The sequence below is a fragment of the Syngnathus scovelli genome, chromosome 8 (genome assembly GCF_024217435.2).
Source record: "Syngnathus scovelli strain Florida chromosome 8, RoL_Ssco_1.2, whole genome shotgun sequence".
Lineage (NCBI taxonomy): Eukaryota > Metazoa > Chordata > Actinopteri > Syngnathiformes > Syngnathidae > Syngnathus > Syngnathus scovelli.
The window spans coordinates 3380001-3399586 of NC_090854.1; the positions used below are offsets into that span (position 1 = coordinate 3380001).

The 19586-nt window shown below is 43.5% G+C and overlaps 1 protein-coding gene across 7 annotated transcripts in view; it reads left to right on the forward strand.

The window, feature by feature from the left end:
* wdr4 (WD repeat domain 4) overlaps positions 1–19586 on the forward strand; it is a 153451-nt gene that overhangs the window by 17542 nt on the left and 116323 nt on the right. For 5 of the 7 annotated variants that reach the window (XR_007483306.2, XM_049728447.2, XM_049728449.2 and 2 more), the window contains exons 2-6: positions 5582–5650; positions 5828–5965; positions 6044–6200; positions 18659–18771; positions 18846–18906. Coding sequence is in view for 6 of the 7 variants with exons in the window: in XM_049728447.2 (XP_049584404.1) it covers positions 5582–5650; positions 5828–5965; positions 6044–6200; positions 18659–18771; positions 18846–18906 (538 nt within the window). In the remaining variant the exon portion in view is untranslated. The remainder of the gene's footprint in view (positions 1–5581; positions 5651–5827; positions 5966–6043; positions 6201–18658; positions 18772–18845; positions 18907–19586) is intronic. The other 2 variants (XM_049728454.2, XM_049728455.2) reach the window with 2 other exon arrangements.

A 19586-nucleotide genomic window follows, 5' to 3' on the forward strand; every position in this document is an offset into this window, starting at 1 on the left:
TGACGCATGACTGCACTGCGACCTACAGCGACAACCGCGTAGTGAAGTTTGCTGACGACACGACTCTGGTGGGTCTCATCACGAAGGGCGACGAGACTCGGTACAGGTCGGAAGTTGACCTTCTGACCACGTGGTGCAGGGACAACAACCTCCTGCTGAACGTCAATAAGACCAAGGAAATCATTGTTGACTTCCGGAAGGGTCACAACACACCTGCCGCTGATCATCGACGGTGCTGTGGTGGAAAGGGTGAGCTGCACCAAGTTCCTGGGGGTGCACATCAGTGAGGACCTCTCCTGGTCCGCAAACACCTCGTCACTGGCAAAGAAAGCTCAGCGCCGCCTGTACTTCCTGCGGAAGCTCAGGCGTGCATGTGCTCCTCAGGCAGTCCTGTCTACATTCTAGCGTCCTCACCAGTTGCATCGCTGTCTGGGGTGGTAACTGCACTGAACAGAACTTGAAGGCCCTGCAGTGCATAGTGAATACGGCTGGTAAGATTATTGGTGCTTCGCTCCCCTCCCTGAAGGACATTTACACCTCCCATCTCGCCCGCAAGGCAACCTCGATTGCCAGAGATGTGAGTCACCCGGCTCACTCTTTGTTTGACCTTCTGCCCTCTGGGAAGAGGTACAGGAGCCTGCGCTCCCGCACCACCAGACTCGCCAACAGCTTCTTTCTCCAGGCTGTTAGGGCCCTGAACTCGCTACCCCCTTCTGCGTAGCGTGCGGCACTGTTGCGCTATTTTCGGGAATGTCTGCTGTACGCGCACTTGCTCCTTTTTTTTTCTGCTCCTCTTATTTATTTATTTATTGTTGTGTTATTTATTCATTATTTATTCAGCACGCTTTTGTTATACTTGTTTACTTGTTTGTCTGTTGTGAGCCATGTCTTGTCACCGTGGGATAGGGGGGAACGAAATTTCGGTTTCTTTGTGTGTCTTTGGCATGTGGAGGAATTGACAATAAAGCTGACTTTGACTTTGACACACACAATTTGATCTCTAGTCATTTGTCATTGGGCATACAAACAGCATTGTCATACTTCTTGGATGGACAGGAGCTCTAATAATCTAAAACGTTTTTTGATAACCGGACAATGACATGTTTTGGTGTCATATGGGAGAGGTTTCAGATGTTTTAAATGTTGATACGTGATTTGCATAGGAGCGGAAGCTCCTCTTGCCCCTTTGCTTGAGCCACTGCTTGAGCTGCGGCCTTGCACCTACTCACAGGGGCCTTATTGTCCTGGTCTGACAAACACTTGTGACCTCATCAGTTTTCATTTTTCTATGTTTTGTCTCTTGAATTTGTTCTCATCTCTTTGTGAAGATTTCAACCACACTCTACTACTTCTTCCACATTTCAACTTTCAAATTTCCTTGTACTCCATACATTTTCTTCCACTTCGGCATGTATTGCATACAATTAAGAAATCTACTTGCCATGTACCTCTCATCTCAAAGAAGAGCAGAGCAAGAGATTTACCGTTCTTATTTCCCATCTTAATTTAAGTAGTTTTAGGTTTTACAATTTTTTTCTTCAATTTTTTTTCTTTGAGGATCCTCAATGCAGGTTTAAATTGACCTTTCAACAGCCTGTGTTATTGCCGTGGATCAATGCTAAAACTGCTTCTTAGTCAATTTATCCTACCAGTCACACTCTCAACCACACAAACTCCAGCGCTTTTTTATTTTTAGGCCTATCCAGGATGGGTGTAAAACCCTCCCAAACAGCTTGGAAAAACGGACAAAAAAGAATCTACGCCCTCCTTCAATTACGAAAAGAAGCTCTGCTTTTCTTAGCCTGTTCCTTCCACTGGGACTTGAACCCAAGCTGTTTCATGGCTTGGAAAAACCAAAGCCGTATCTCATAGTCCGGACAAACCAAAGCCGTATCTCTCATAGGTCGGACAAACCAAAGCCGTATCTCATAGCTCGGACAAACCAAGCACCTTTAACCTTTTACGCGTTTAACAACACAACTTTAGGGCTTTAACTTACTTGTCCCCTGGTTTGTTGCACTGCCGGATCCCGTCAATCCACCTCTGTCAGACGAAGGCAGACCTAAGATGCTGGCCCAGCGAAGAATTTCCTTCCCAGGTCTTTCTTTACCAAGTCCTCCTAATGGACGCTGGCCTGTCGACAATGCAGCACGTCCTCCTCCGTCAGCCAGATAGCGGGTATAAGGGATCCCGGGTTTCGGCACCAAAATGTTAGTTTCGCTCATTCCAACTTATTTTGCAAGAACCACACGGAAGACAAGTAAGTCCTTTTAGACACCTGCAGGTGGAGAGTCCATTCGTCGCTGTGCGTTCAGCAATGATCGAATGGAGGTCTGACTCTCGCAAAAGCATTTTTATTAAGAGAAACATGGTGGGGGTAAGAATGGACTGAATAGAGAAAGCCCTTGACCTCTAGTCAAAACATAGCAAGGGGTGTTTTACGACTTTGTGTAGGATGGGACAAGCTAGGTTATTTATTTCAGGTTGCATTCCAACATAATCATACGATAAAGATAATCTGGAAAACCCTGACAGACCGGACATAGACTCACCAGGTATTTAGGTTGCGATGAGCCTTTTTCACGTCTGATGTAATTAAAAAAATGATCATTTTAGGCTTATACAGGGAAATTAATCAATGAGCACAATAAAAACATTTTCAGAAATATCCTCGTACTAAAAGCCATTTACTGCAGTGAAAGTTTTCTGTAAGTTAAAAAAAAAGGCTAAGAACATATTTATTTACCTTGTATTCGTCCTGTATCAGGAGTATTCCAAGAGCTCGAAATTCGTGACGAAATAAGGTGACATCGCGAAACATTGGAAGACAATGATACCTTGTAAAATAAAACTGAAAAAAAAAAATGCTGTAAGATGAAGCTACTTGAGATGTACAATTTCTTCAAAAAAGAAACAGAAAAGTGTTTAATTTCATTGTAGTAGCAGTGGCTTCCATGGGTAAACTCGTGTAGTCAATCTCCCACGTGTTATGGCTCGGAATAGCATGTTTTCTACTGAGAAAGCAGACGATAAACTTACCTCCACAGACGTTGCAGTCGCTTGTACTTCTTAGTATTTGCATTTTAGCTCAATAGCTCCAAGGTCATGTGACCTTTTGAACCCAAATTTTAATGGATGACATGGCCACGTGGGCTGGTTGAGATAGACCTCTTAGATTTTCATTCCAATGCTTCAATTATTTTTAGTGAATTTATTACATCCCAACACCTTATGACCCAAAATGTTGAGGGATTTTTTACTGTAAAAACTAGCATTTTAAGCTCAATAGCTACTAGGTCATGCGCCCTTTTGACCCCACATTTTCAAGGATGACACTTTCACATGGTTTGCTTGAGACACCTCTTGGATTTTCATTCCGATGCTTCAGTTATTTTTGATGAATTTATTACTTCCCAATATTAGCAATTTAGCTCAATATTGTCTAAGACCAATACTATTTAGTATTTATATGATTCCGCTTGGGGACATAATACATTAGTTTTCAATGTTATGGGGATGACAACCAATTATATATGCCGTTACCGATGACAAATCCGCGGGATTGTTGTAATCTTGAGGCATGTCTTGCGGAGATTAAACAATGGATGTCTCTCAATTTCCTACGTCTTATCCCAGGTAAAACTGAGATGTTGATAATTGGTCCTGCTCATTATTTTCACTTAAGGAAACCACTATACAAATGGATAAACTTTCAGTCATAGTGATACTTTAATCTCGGGGTTGAATTTCACCAAACGCTCTCTTTTCAAAAACACAGTAAGAACATAACTAGAATTGCGTTTCTTTCACCTCCGTAATATTGCTAAGATCCGTCCGATTCTTTCTACTAGTGATGCGTAAACTATTGTAAATGCGTTTATTACATGCCTTGATTACAGTAACGCATTATTCTCTGGTCTTCCTAAATCCAGTATTAAAAGTCTACCACTCACACGGATGAGAAAATTTGATCACATTACCCCAATATTCGCCAACATACAGTATCTCACAAAATTGAGTACACCCCACTCATTTCTGCAATGTTTTAATTATATCTTGTAATGGGACAACACTTTGATACAATGTTAAGTAGTCACTGTAGAGCTTGGATAGCAAAGTAAATGTATTGTTACTTCAAAGTAACTCAAAATACAACAATGAATGTGTAAAATGCTGGCAACAAAAGTGAGTACACCCCAACTGAAAATCTCAAAATTAAGCCAAAATTGGGACCAATTCGGCATTTTTCCTCGCTGTGTAATGTGACTAGTTAGTGTAACGAGGTGTTAGGTGTGATTGGGGATTAGGTGTATTAAATTAGGTATTCTCACTCTCATACTGGTCACAGGAAGTTCAACATGGCACCTCAAGGCAAAGAACTAAGAGGATCTAAAAAAAAGAATTATTGCTCGACATAAAGATGGCCTAGGCTATAAGAAGATTGCCAACACCCTGAAACTGAGATGTAGCACGGTGGCTAAGACCATACAGCGGTTTAAGAGGACAATCTCCATTCAAAACAGGCCTCGCCATGGTCGACCAAAGAAGTTGTGTGCGCGCGCTCGGCGTCATATTCAGAGGTTGGCTTTGGAAAACAGGCGTATGAGTGCTGCCAGCATTGCTGTAGAGGTTGAAGGGGTGGGGGTCAGTCTGTCATTGCTCAGACCATACGCTGCACACTGCATTCAATTGATTTGCATGGCTGTCGTCCCAGGAAAAAGCCTCTTCTAAAAAAGAGGGACAAGGAAGCTCACAAAAGGTTTGCTGAAGACAAGCAGACTAAGGATATGGGTTACTGGAACCATGTCCTGTGGTCTGATGAGACCAAGATAAACATATTTGGTTCAGATGCTGTCCAGCATGTGTGGCGGCAACCAGGTTAAGAGTACAAAGAGAATTGTGTCTTGCCTACAGTCAAGCATGGTGGTGGGAGCGTCATGGTCTGGGGCTGTACTGCTGCTGGCACTGGGGAGCTACAGTTCTCTGAGGGAACAATGAATGCCAACATGTAATGTGGAATACTGAAGCAGAGCATGATCCCCTCCCTCCGTAAACTGGGCCGCGGAGAAGTATTCCAACACGACAACGACCCCAAACACACCTCCAAGACGACCACTGCCTTCCTAAAGAAGCTGAGGGTGAAGGTGATGAACTGGCCACACATGTCCCCAGACCAAAACCCTATTGAACATCTGTGGGGGATCCTCAAATGGAAGGTGGAGGAGTGCAAGGAACCTGACTGTTGTTTGTGTCTATGCCCCAAACTGCAGCTTAGAGTACCCACTCTTGGCTCTCACCTGTTGAATTGTATTCAAACTACCATATTTTCCGCACCATAAGGCACTTTGGTTTAAAAAGCGCAGACTCAATTGAGGGGTCTATTTTGTATTTAATCCACACATAGGGCACATGGCATTATAGGGCGCATGCATGCCATGACTTACGTTAAACAAACAAACAAAAAAAAAAAAACGTCACGGGAGCAAGACAGTGAGTTCAGTTTTAATTAATACTCATAAAATTGTTCATTTGATAAGTATTCCAGAATTCATTTCAAATGTTTTTTTGTTTTTTTTTGCAGAGAGCCATTTGTATTTGACTGTAGCACTGCCAAGAAAAAAGAAAATGATCCAAAGGCTTGCATCAATAGGTAAAATAGACAACTAATGCAAACTAAACATGTAAAGTTTAATAGAATTTTAACAATTATGTCGCTCTAAATACTGAAATACTCCTAGATTAATTTCATATGCATGTGATAAACCATATCTCTAAATACAGAAGACATTTTGTAAACATTTCTTTTTTCTGTCATCCACCACATCAGCCTTGGAGGTCCTAGTGGAAGTGACATAATAGTTTCCTTTGTTATTTCACCATCTGGAAAACTGGTGGCACTAATTGATGACTCTAAACGACTGGTCCTGTTTAAGAATGAGCATTCTTGGCAATGGGCCAGCACCAGGTAAAACTTAGATCATGCCTTCCATTACCGGCCATTTACTCTGTTGGAAGTTATTCAAGGCATATGTTTATTTTGCAGATGGTTGGTGAGGAGGGGCACGTCCTTGGTGTTTAACAGGGCAGAAGACGAGGTCCTTGTGGCTGATAAATCGGGTGACGTTTATTCTTTTTCGGTGATGCAACCGGAGAAAGAAGGCGAGCTTAAGATGGGCCACCTATCCATGATCCTAGCTGTTGTAAGCATATATTATTAGTAGTCACAGGCCTCTATTTTATCAAAACTGATTTGTACTGATTTGTACCTTTAACCGGGTTAGTCTCATTGAGGTTAAGAACTTCTTTTCCAAGAGAAACCCGGCCAAAGGCAGACAGCAGTAAAATACACAGTTACAGAAGAGAGACAAGATCTAGTTTACAGAGCACAACATTTTGGATTTATCCATCAATAAATTGCTCAAACAGTCAAGCTAAAACAACGACAATCTATATAATTGTCATGGGACAATCCCGCATATTGTGTAGGAGTGACCCTCACCACAAGTAGGAAGTTTAGAGACAAAAGGACACGGGCACCCAAGGCAAGACACTGGCCAGGAGAGAGTTGGTCGGATCTGTTTTTTCATCCCCAACCTGAGCCTTTTATTACATCAATTATAACAATATTATCAATACAAGAATCAATATGACATGACATACAAGAGGACTTCAATCCTGGTTTCACAACATGTTTGTTTGTTCTTTGGTTCTGTCCCTGGCCTATAGCAGGGCGGCTAGGTTATCCTGACCTGGTGTTTCTTCCTGGAACTGTTGTTCGTGTGCTATTCTCTGAACTAAAGTAAGATGAGTACATTAACACAGGATATACAAAATTATATGTAGTTGTATAAACCTGTAAAGAAGACATGATTGAAACATTACATTTGATAATATGCTTATATAGTATATATAATTTGCTTCTCAACTGTTTCCATGTCCTTCAATTTATATTTATAAACATTTAATAAATCAGTTCCTAAAATTTTAAGTCGTTTTGTTGGTGAGCCTGCCCACAGTCTGTTGTCTTCTGGGTTAAAGCAACGCCACCGTCTGGTCTGTTGATTGCCGCGTCTGTCCTGGACCGTGTCCGCTACTTGTTTTGCGTTTTCTCGTTTTCAGTGCGCCCTTCTCCTCTTTTATTTCTTCTCGTGTTGTCTCCCATCCACCGCGCATCTCCGAAGCTCCGCTCGCACTTATCTGTTCCCTCTCCCTCGAACTAGCAGCGACATTAGCCAGCTAGCCAACAGCCAGCTGGCCAAACCACCACCGGACCCTCCTGCCTCCCGGCTCTGAGCCTGTGGTCGCTTGCTCTGGACTCGGGTGAGTGCTCTCGTGTGTTTGTGGTGGTAGTTGTGCCGGCCCGAACTGGCCCGCTGTGTCCCTCCGCACCAACAGCAACAGCTTTGACCCAGCTCTCTGGCCATTCGGCTAGCAGTCTCGGGGGGAGCCCCACTCCCTGCAAGCTCGCCAGCCGTGGCTCAGCTTGTGTGCCACCATGGCACACTGGTGCCTGCCGTTCATGCAGGTACAGTCGAGGTCGACCAACACCACTCACTGCACCAACATCACCACCCGGTCCACTGCTGCTTCCACACATCTCACTGCTTTAAGCTAACCAGCTTCTAGCCACTGCTAACATACTACCTGGACCACTCTCAGCTGCTGTCACGTCTCATCTCCTCCATGGACTATCACCTCTACTACTTCAGGCTCCTACTCCACCAACTTCTCGCTCACTCATCTACGCTGCTGCTGATCTTCACCGTCTCAACAATAACCACCGTCTCCCTGCTGCTGCTGCCTCCGCTGCCAGCAAAGCTGGGATCCTTCGCCGTCGCTGCTACATCCACCGTGGCGCTGGACTGTCTTTTAACTGACACGTCCCAGACGGCTCACACATCCCCTCTTTCTGGACTACCTCCTGCCCCCCCCCTGTCACCCCCACCTCCCGTACTGCCAACCTCAACAACCTCCACCCCCCGCTCCTCCATCCATCTCCTTCGCACTGCTGAACTGATGCTCCCTCTCCAACAAATCATTTTTTAATTGCTACTGGACAATAACTGGATTTCTTCACTCTCAACCAAGTCACTCCCTCCAACTACAATTACATCGACAAACCCTGGCTACCTGGGCGAGGTTGTGGTGTTGCTGTCCTCCATAACCAGTCCCTACCGACTGAACTGAACCTCAACCTCACATCCATTTCATCCTTTGAAAATCTCGCCTTCTCCCTTACTGTATTGGCCCGAATATGAGACGGTGTTTTTTGCATTGAAGTAAGACTGAAAAAGTTGAGGTCTAGACATTATACCCATTCACAATGCTAGATGGCCCCAGATATCTTCAAAGCGAATGCTGAACTTAACTCCCCAGGCCAAAGCAAACCCCTGTCACAAAAAATAAAAATAGCGGTAGCAGTTTGCATTATTTTATTGCAATGTTCTGATTCAGATTTGTTTTAAGACTACAGTTACAGTTAGACTTTACTTTGATGGTTAATGCAGTTATTGCAATTTTGTTGTTTCATCACAGTAGATTGGTTTATTTACATTTCAAAAATCAGAAGCCATTCATTTACAAATGTGATTGCACTTTAGTTTACATATTTAAATGTTCAGATATTAAGATGTGATAGTTTTTGAATGATTTGAATGAGGCAAAATAACATGCTTTTTCTCTCGAATATATTATAATCATTTGTTTCAGATGTACTGTAATTATTTTCTATATTAAAATTAAATTTGGTGTTCAAAAAGTCTTTTTTCATACTTTTATCAAGACGACCCTGATTATAAGACGACCCCCTCTTTTTCAAGACTGAAGACTTTTTTCAAACTTCAGTCTTGAAAATGAGGGGGTCGTCTTATAATCAGGGTCATCTTATATTCGGGCCAATACAGTATACTACCGCTGTTCTCATCTACCGTCCCCCAAAGTCACACCCGTCTTTTCTTTCTGAACTCTTAAAACTCCTCACCTCACTCTGTCTCCTCCCGCCTCCTACTCACCGGTGACTTTAACATTCACATCGACCACTGGTGTCCGACTTCCTCTCTCTTCTGGATTGCTTCCATCTCACCCAGCACATCAACTTCCCAATCCACACCAAAGCTCACACCCTGGACATAGTCTGCTGCTGTTCCGTCCCACTTGTATCCAACCACTGTCCTCTCGCCTTCCCACAGTCTGATCATCTCTGCATCGTCTTCTCCGCCCCGCTACCCTTTCCTCATAATCCCACAAAACGCACCATCTCCTCCTGCAACATCAAGACAGTAAACCCACTCACTCACTGCCAGCCCATATACTATGCCCTTCCCTCTTACCCCGCCCCCTCTTTCCCTGATGACCTTGCCATCATGCTCAACTACGTCCTCTCTGACTCCCTAGCCCCCTGGAAATCTTCCTCTGTCTCATTCACCACTCTGCACCCTAGTACACCCCGGAACTCCACTCCATGAAGCCATCAACTGGCCGTCAACTTGAATGCCTCTACAAAAGAACCCCTGTCTCACCGTCCATGCTGAAGCCTTCAAACAACACATCTCCTACCGTGATGCTCCTCTTGCTGCCAAATCCGCTCACTTCTCATCCCTCAATAACGGCACCAACCGAAACCCCCGTATTCTGTTCTCCACCGTCAACAAATTGCTCCAGCCACCGGCCACCGGCCACCAGCCCACCCTCCTCACCCGACCTCTGTATCTCTTTCCTTCTCAGCTTTAAGAGCAAAATCACCAAATTCAACAGTTCTCTGACGGCCAACATCAGTAACTCCTTCTCCCCCACCTCCCCTCCCGCACCTCTCCTGCTTCCCCTTCCTGACCTCCCGTCCTTTACCGAAACCCTCTCACTGCCTTCTCCCCTGTCGACTCCTCCCACATCATCACCGCATCTAAGACAACCACCTGCTCTCTCAACCCCCTTCCAACGAACCTAACTAAGGCCCGCCTCCCTGTTCTCCCTCACCTCAACACCTTTTTTAATCAGTCTCTATCCCTCGGCCACTTGCCGCCATCTTCCCCATCCTCAAAAAGCCTACCCTGGACCCAGACAACCCCTCCAACTACCGTCCTATCTCCAAAATCCTGCAACACATTGTCTCCGCCCAACTCTACACCCGTCTCCAGTCCAACAACCTCTACAAACACTTCTAGTCAGTCCTGATTCCGCCCAATTCACAGCAACGAACCCGCTCTTGTTAAAGTCACCAATGATCTCCTTATTTCCGCAGACTCCGGTGCCCTCAGCATCCCGCTACTAGTCGACCTTAGCGCACTGTGAACCACTCCATCCTTCTTCAAGGGCTGCACCAACTGTGTTGAGGGCACTGGACTCGACTGGCTCACCTCCTACCTCACCAAGTACCAATTCGTCTCTCTCTCTGGCCACTCATCCATCTTCTCCCAAGTCACACAGGGGGTTCCTAGAGGGTCAGTTCCCGGCCCCCTCCTATTCATCTGCTACCTCTTCCCCCTTGGTTATGTCGTCCACACACTCAACCTGGACTTTCACTGTTACGCTGATGACACCCAGATCTACATACACACCACACCCACCCGAAACCCTCCCCTCACCCACCTTGAAACCTGCATCGCGACAATATAAACATGGCAGACCCACAACTTCCTCAAACACAACCGTGACAAAACAGAGCTCCTCCTCATAGGCACTAAATCCTCCCTCAATAAAACTGGACCCATCTCACTCACCATTGACTCCTTGATCATCACTCCCTCCCCTCTGGCACACAACCTCAGCTTTATCCTAGACCCCACCTTCTCCTTCCACCCACATGTTAGCTCCGTTGTCAAGACCTCCTACTTCCACCTCTGCCGCATCGCCAAAATCCGGCACTTCCTCGCTCTCCCTGCCGCTGAATCCCTCATCCATGCCTTCATCTCCTCCCGGCTTGACTATTGCAACACCCTTCTCACTGGCATCATTGCTCACTCACTCCATAAATTTCAATTAGTCCACAACTCTGCTGCCCGCCTCCTTACCCACACCCGATCCTGTGAACACATCACTCCCATTCTCCACTCTCTCCATGGCTCCCCATCAAACATCATTCATCTTCAAGATACTCTGACGAACTCACACCACTCATAGAGTCTCAGAGACATCACTGGGCAATAATATCCTGTTCTTGCCACTTAAATGTTAGTCACCTAAATGTTGTTAGTCACTTAAATGTTGTACAGAGGCTGAGTCAAATTCCTTCTTTGGCATGCACAAACCTGGCCAATAAAGCTGATTCTGATACTCCTCCTCACCTTCAAAGACCTTCACCACCTGGCCCTCCCATACCTATCCGACCTCCTCATCCCCCATCGCCCCACCCGTCCCCTCCGATCCTCCACTACTTCACGCCTGACAGTCCCAAAATCCAAACTCAAATCCTTCTGTGACAGAGCCTTCTCCCCCACAGCACCCCGACTCTGGAACTCTTTCCCTCAATCTGTCTGCGACTCACCCTTACTCCCCATATTTAAGTCCCGTCTAAAAACATACCTCTTTTCCCAAGCCTACGACCTCCCCTGCCCATAACCGGTGTCCTGTTTCTAACTTTATCCTACTGTCTCGCTCCTGTACGTCCTCACCTTGTTTCCCTGTAAGCGTCTTTTGGTCCTTGAAAAGAGCTATATAACTTGAATGAATTATTATTGTTATTATCCATCCATCCATCCATCCATCCATCCATCCATCCATCCATCCATCCATCCATCCATCCATCCATCCATCCATCCATCCATCCATCCATTTTCTGAACCGCTTAGTCCCCACGGGGGTCGCGGGCGTGCTGGAGCCTATCCCAGCCGTCATTGGGCAGTAGGCGGGGGACACCCTGAACTGGTTGCCAGCTAATCGCAGGGCACACAGAGACAGACAACCAATCGCACTCACACTCACACCTAGGGACAATTTGGAGTCTTCAATCGGCCTACCAACCATGTTTTTGGAATGTGGGAGGAAACCGGAGTGCCCGGAGAAAACCCCCGCGGGCCCGGGGAGAACATGCAAACTCCACACAGGGAGGGCCGGAGGTGGAATCGAACCCGCACCCTCCTAACTGTGAGGCGGACGTGCTACCCAGTGCCCCACCGAGCCGCCCTATTATTATTATTATTATTATTATTATTATTATTATTCGCCAAACCAACCCGTGAGTACAACTCACAATGATGGGTCAGAGCTTTACAATTTATGATTAAACTCAGGGATGCATGAATCGTATCAACTACTGATAAGCTAATCAGCTAATCAAATCAAACAGCCATGCAATTATGATGATCACAGTAGTCTAAAACCAGCTCAGTGGCCTAGTGGTAGAGTGTCCGCCACTGAGACTGGAAGGTTGTGGGTGTGACCCCGGCCGGGTCATACCAAAGACTATAAAAATGGGACCCATTGCCTCCCTGCTTGGCACTCAGCATTAAGGATTGGAATTGGGGGGTTAGATCACCAAATGATTCCCGAGCGTGGCACCGCTGCTGCTCACTGCTCCCCTCTCCCCCAGGGGATGGATCAAAATCACACGGGGATGGGTTAAATGCAGAGGACAAATTTCACCACACCCAGATGTGTGTGTGACGATCATTGGGACTTTAATTTTAACTTAACTCTTCTTTTTCAATCTCCTCATTGGGCTTTTTTCCCTTTCTGAAGAAGCTTTCCAAACTTCTCTGTTTCTTGCTCATTTTTGCTTGCCTCGCGGGCTCGACTGGGGTGACATGTCATGTGACGGAGACGAGCCTCTTATGTCAAGAGACACAGCAACGGATGTAATTGGGAGAGAATTGCCCAAAAACATGTCACGTGACCGGGACGAACGTCTTGACACGAATGAATTGATCGTTGATAAAAAAAAAATATATATATATTTTTTATTCTCCTGTGCGGCTTGGCGGCCCAGTACCAAGTGGCCCACGGACCAGGGGTTGGGACCCCTGCTCTACGGTACGGAGGCCACAGTTTATGAAGGAAAAAGTCTTCTTACCTTCTAAAGGTGGGACACCGGGCCTCCAGACCGCAGAAGAAGCTCTCCCCCACGGAAGTCTTTAAACCGCTCAACTGAAAACCGCTCAACTGGACATCGCGTCGGGGTCACCAATTATTGCGTTTTGTTCAAGATGTCTGTCGTTGAGCAAGGAAAACAAAGCTGTGGAGTAATAATCGGTTCTTTATTTGCAATATCTTGGGTTGTCTCACGGCAGTCAGTACACACTACATTTCAGCAGGTGAAAACAACAACGTCAGACTCCAGATCAGAAGGTTTTATACTCTCCGCGAGCAGGAATACGGAAGGGAAGAAAAGGGAGGGGAAAAGAAGGAAAAACATATCCTCATAAGAATGTCTTATCTACTGAATGTTTTGTATCAATGTGTCATGACGTTAATGAGCTCTACCTTATGTGTAATGGAAAAGTTACCAAGCTGTGTGTGCTGTGTCTGTGCTCTGATAGAGCAACTAAGTTTGTATAAATTAATATAGAATATTTAGACATTGCTGTTCCTCCCTTTTAATTATTAAGGGAGTGGGAAAGGTTCATGTAGCGCAAAAGTGTGGGGGAGGGTTTATAAAGTCTTAATATTGTGTATAGGACCACAAAGCAACAAGAGATTCATGCGCAACCGTGACTCTTTGGTTTGATCACCACCGGGTTAGCGTATTGTGCTAATCCTGAAGGTGTACACTTTGCATTGTTAGACAGGTAAACCACACTTTCTTTTAAAGATAAATAAACCTGCACTACACCTAGCTGTAGCTGCCAACAAGAAACACAATCTGCTATATGATCCAATACAATAGTGTAAAACTCCATAAATAAATACATGTACCGTTGCTATTTTGCGGATTTTCGGTTATCACGGGTGGTTCTGGAAAGCATCTCCCGCGATAACGATGGATCACTGATCTTGATTCAGTGGATCTTTTAAAAACTGTACAGCCAGTAGTTAGACAAGCCTTGGTTTAAGGACAGAACTCGCGCAGCTAAACAGGAGTTCTTCAAAGCTGAAAGTAAGTGGATGAAAGATAAGCTGCAGGTCTCATCAAATTTTCATAAAATTTTATTTTAAAAGTAACGAAGCTTTACTGATTTCAAAAATGTAAAAAAAATGACATTCTTAGCATTCTAGCATAAATAAAGGGCAACAGAACAAACAAGTTTTTATCCACTAATTTACCTAATCAGAATAAACTGGTTCTATTTTGCATTAAAATCTCAAAACAACCCTTTTGATAAAGTGCTTCATATATCTCAACAATATTCAACAATCTCCTTTGCGTAACCAATAAATATATACATTCAAGTGTTTAATTTGTATATTTTCACATTAAATTGACCTGTTGCTGCAATTCTGTGTAAATAACAGTTGTATGTAACAATAAACCATTTTTAGCATGAGAAGAGTTCTGGTCGAATTTTGCAATAAATAAGGTTGCAAGGCACGTGGTTGTTGATTCTTACCAAGAGCTAGACACGATAGCAGTCTTGTATTGTCTATTTTCCCTTGCCGCCATAATCGCTGTTCCATGCTCATACTCTCCGGCACTACGCGTCCTCTCGTGTAGGAGCAAAAACAATAGTAGTTCATTCAGAAAAACATAAGGGTATTAGAATTTTAAGGATAGTTATTTTGCTTATTATAACGATTCAATGAATTGGTAACTGGTAAAAATGTTGTTGTGTTGGTGTATAGCGCTCAGCAGGGCAGGCGTATCGATTAAATACATAGGTCTTTACAACCCCTACTGGACAGTACTCAAAAACGTCCACAAGTTACAACTCTTAAGACTCATGTTCTAACAAATGGGAAACCCACCTCTTTTCTCTTATGTTAAAATCATTTTGTTGTCAAAGTAAATGCTGATCTTTCAAAAATACAATTGGCAGTTACTAGTGCCACACGTGGGATATTATTAACGAGTATGTTTATTTCTTTCTTTTTGATATTAAGAGCTTTATTTTTGAGAACCTCAAGAAAATACAATAATGCAGCAGTTCCTGTGCTACTGAACACTGATTGATGTGACAACATTTTGTTTTTCTTTAGAAAGAAAACATTTTTACAATATTTTCCGCAACATAAGGTGCTTTGGGTTATAAGGCGCAGACTCAATTGCGGGAGCTCTTCTGTATTTAATCCACCCATAGGGCGCACTGCTTTATAGGGCACATGCATGTCATAACATATGGTGGAAAAAAAAATAAACTCACGAAAGCAATACAGTGAGTTGTATGAGTTCAGTTGTACTAGTTCTACTATTTAACCATGTACTGTACTGTACTCACATCATTGTTAATCAATTTTCATACGCAAATTAATCAAAGTCCTCATTTTCTGTATCCGAATTAAACAGTTGGGCAAGTTCGCCATTAAACATGCCATGTTTCCTCTCGTCATTGTCTCGTCGTCACGCTGCTCCTCTGCAATGGTCCCGGCTTTTCAGAAGGCTCTACTTATGCCTCGTAAGCATGTCTGTCTGCCGTATTAGACGGTCTTAATGCGGTTTCCTTTGCACAAACCGATAGTGTTTATTCATCAATGGCGGCGAAGGTATGTACTCTACGTACTACGTACAGTTCTCTGATTGGTTTACCTCCCTGGTCTACATATTTTACGTACAACGTAATGTCCTCTGATTGGTTCATCGGGTCAACAGATTACATCTACATATTGGACTCTCACTGCACACTAAACACGGCAGCCACACAACATTTACAGATTTTAGAATTCGCTCCACATAAAAGGCTCACCTTCAGTTTTTGAGAAAATGAAAGGCTTATAAGTGCACCTTATGGTGTGGAAAATATGGTATATGACAAAAAATGCTGCATTTGAAGGACAAGCAAGAAAAATAATGGCTCTATTCTAAGCAGTCTATGGAACCACAGGCTGTATACTTGCATGTATTCTGCAGTCATGTATGCTTTAAGCTAAATATTTGCTGAGTATGTGCCCTTATTCATTTTTACTCAGTCTCAGTTTGAGTTTTGCCCACTTTCCTTTTTGTGCAAGAACCACACATGAGACAGTTTGACCATTTTCGCTTGCAAGCGGAGAAAGCCATCGGTACCCTGGGTGCTACAGAGGTGCTTGAAAGCAGTCTGACTTACGCCTCTTGCAAGGGAATATTTATTGAGTGAAAGCAGGGTGGGGGTGAGAGTGAACAGGTTTCGGGGGTCACCTCCTGCAAACTGGTTGATCAGTGAAGAGGGTCTTAGCGCTTTGTTTTACAAGGTTGTGGAAACAGATACCAGTGGAGCATTTTAGATAACTAAGCAAGAATGTTTCCACATCATTTGGAAGGTTTCAAAACCATAGTCACGTTCTCTAACGAGCCTTTTTCGTTCGTGCTTCTATCATGCTGCTAAGTAGGAATTGAAATTTTGCCCAGACATTCTCAAATCTGATCGATTCCGGGACCAACTCTGATGCATTGTCGATTTCTTTCCACTCTGCAAACAAACAGGGGTCGGGAGGGTCACGAAGGGAGCACTGTGCGTGCTGTGATTGATTGGTTGGGTATGCGTCGGTGGGTCTGAGCAGCCATAGCGCTAAACTGTAGACAATGTACCCTAGAGACGATCTACCAATTTTCGGGTTCATTAGATCATGTTAAATTCTTTTACGAACTAACAAAATTTGTTGGAAATCGAAGCGGTGTTTGACTGTAGCGCACGGGTACATCACTCAACACCGTACTCCTCTTAGGGCATAACTAAATGTAGGACTATTTTATATTCCACATTTCAGACAGAGAAACCATACAAGCGCAGTGGAGTCCTCTCTAACATTGCAGCTTGCCGAGTGAAAAGTTAAATATTCTGTAGCGGGTACCACAAAAAGCAGGTATTGACATATTTTTTGCGTGTTGGTACTGAATTGGTACCGAAAGTATCGGTTCTTTTGACAACACTAAACCATATGAGGGTCAACGTCGAATGGAGATAGTCTGGTCAATCTCACTGACCCAGTTTAGGAGTTCCATTGCTTATAATACTGTTGGAGAAGTGCCTGTTCCTGCTGCTAGGAGATCTGCTCCCGGAGCGCCTAAAGACTGTACCTCCCTCTCGTATATGTATTATTCACCATTTCACAATATTGTTTAGGTATTTCGGTGTTGGTGTTTGACGACAGTGTTGAAGAGTTTTATAATGAACGACGTAATACAAGAGATTTTGTTCACTGGTAGCAAGTGTCAAATATCAACAGTCCTTTGCGCCCAAGGTTATTTTGTCTGTCTCAAAATAGAACTTCTGTAGGGTGTGTGTGCCATTTGTTTTCATAGTCCGATAGAAGAAAAAATGTCACAAATTCACATACATATTTAATTGCCATTGACATGATCAATATTGTTCCAAAAACGATGTTTTCAACAAAGATTTTGGTTCACACGATTTTCACTCACCCTACCTCCAGTTGCCCTCCTTTTGTACAGAAGTCGGCAGAAATCCACATTTGCCATGTCCAGCGCTACGATTTTTGTTGTAAGGAAATCCACTAATTGCCATTTGACGGATCGATTTTCTACCTCATCTCCATTGGTCCCATTTTGATGTCTAGGTGAGGTTTGAGCCCAGAGACGATCACATCATTCATTTTATATTGGTGGTCGACGATATCTTCCACTCTGTTTGTGAGAATTTTTATGAGCTGGTCTTTCTTGGCATTCTCAGCTTTGAGAAATGCCAATTCTTCCATCTTGGTTTCAAATCTAATCAATCGAGTCTCTATTCCATTTAGAATGGCCATAGTTTTCTGGTGATTTGTTTCCAGAGTTTTCTCCAGAGTTGTCTTATTTGTTCCCATCTGATTGAGGAGTAAATCCAAATTTGCCTGGTCCTTTTTTTTTCTTCTTTTGCTCTTCCCTTGTACAAAAAGAGCTAGTTTGTATTTAGTAAACTGTATTTTGCATGACTGTGTGTTTGTATGCCGTTATCTCTCATTCCTGAGAGCAGAACAGAGAGTGTCCTACCCTCTGAGTTGCTTGAACTGAACTGAAGCTATTCCAAAGCTATTCCAGCTATATGCTAGCCTGGCAAGCCAGACCCAATCGCTGGGTTTGGTGATAAGGCCATTTACCATAGCTCAGCTTGGCTCTAATTGAACAGAGGAATCAAATTTGTTTACTTGCTGTGACGCATCCCTCCTGTGTAACATCACAAAATCCATTCTCATGACATTCAATATTGCGCATGAGACAGACTAGTTTAATTCAACATTAAACTCAGTTTTAAATAACTATAGTCATTAAAACCCCATCAGCCAACAGCACTGGAAGCATTTAGTTAAAAAAAAGAAAGCAAAGTCCGCTCTTTGCCCCGCCTCAGAAATGTGTCAAAGCTACTCCCCACCAGACCAATCGCTAGTACGCCATTGGTCTGGCTTGCCAGGATAACTATAGGCAATGTGAAACTGTTTTTATAAAAATGAAAAAAAAATAGTTCATTTGATCTATTTTTGCATCTTGTTTAAGAAAACCTTTGCTTCAGGGCCATGGGATGAATCTGCAAAAAATTGCGCCTCAAAATTAGGAAGTTGCTCCTCAACTGAATTGATCTGCTAAGCTGCTTTGCTGAGAAAAAAACAAATATTTCAAGCCTTGCGAGTAGTCTGTAACACATATTCTCATTTTTTCATTCAGACTGTGTCACTTGATGATAAGTATATCATCACCTCTGACCGGGATGAAAAAATAAGAGTGAGTCACCGCTGTTCTCCGTACAACATCCAGTCCTTCTGCCTAGGGCACAAAGAGTAAGTAATACAATTGTTATTTTTGTGTTCTTTTCAGGTAATTATACAGTTCATTCATTGTTATATTCTCTTAGGTTTGTCAGCTCACTACTGGTTCCTTCAGGTGATCGGCACTGGTTGTTGTCAGGATCAGGGGTATGTTTGTAATTTTTGAAATGGGATTGACTGTGTAGATAGAATATTAATCGTGTGGTAGAAATAGGCAATACCACAGCTGGCAAAGCTCTTGACACCCTGTCAAACCTGCACTTTTTATTAAAGTGACCGGCTTCCCATTAAAGGGTTCGGTAAGATGGAGTGAAAGGACTCATCCGACTCTGACCACCTGAGTTAAATTAATTCTAAAAGAATCAATATAATCTCTTTATGACACCAATCCCGCTGAAGTCAAACGACGCTTGTGCTGAGTAACTTAAATTTGAGACACGTCGTCAGAATAACCGCGCCATAATGATGGCTCCCTTCGGTTGTTTGATGCTTTTGTTATATTTCGGATATTTTTAGATGTCTTTGTTAAGGCCTCAGGGATTCGTTGATCTAGCGCACACTTGCCCTAGTTGAGCCGAAGTAACGATTTATATGGGTCTGCTCTACTTTGTTGCTGAAGCAGCGAGTCTACACGTCTTTATTCAATGAAGGGTCGAATTAATGGAAGTATGACAATAATAGTATTTGAGAAGAAATTTGATACCTTAATCATTAATTCTAAAACTGTATAGAAAGACCTAACTGTTGAAATGCTTCAAACAACTCGATTATTTAAACGAATGATATTTTCACACGAATAAAATATTTAAGCGAAATAAAATTATCCT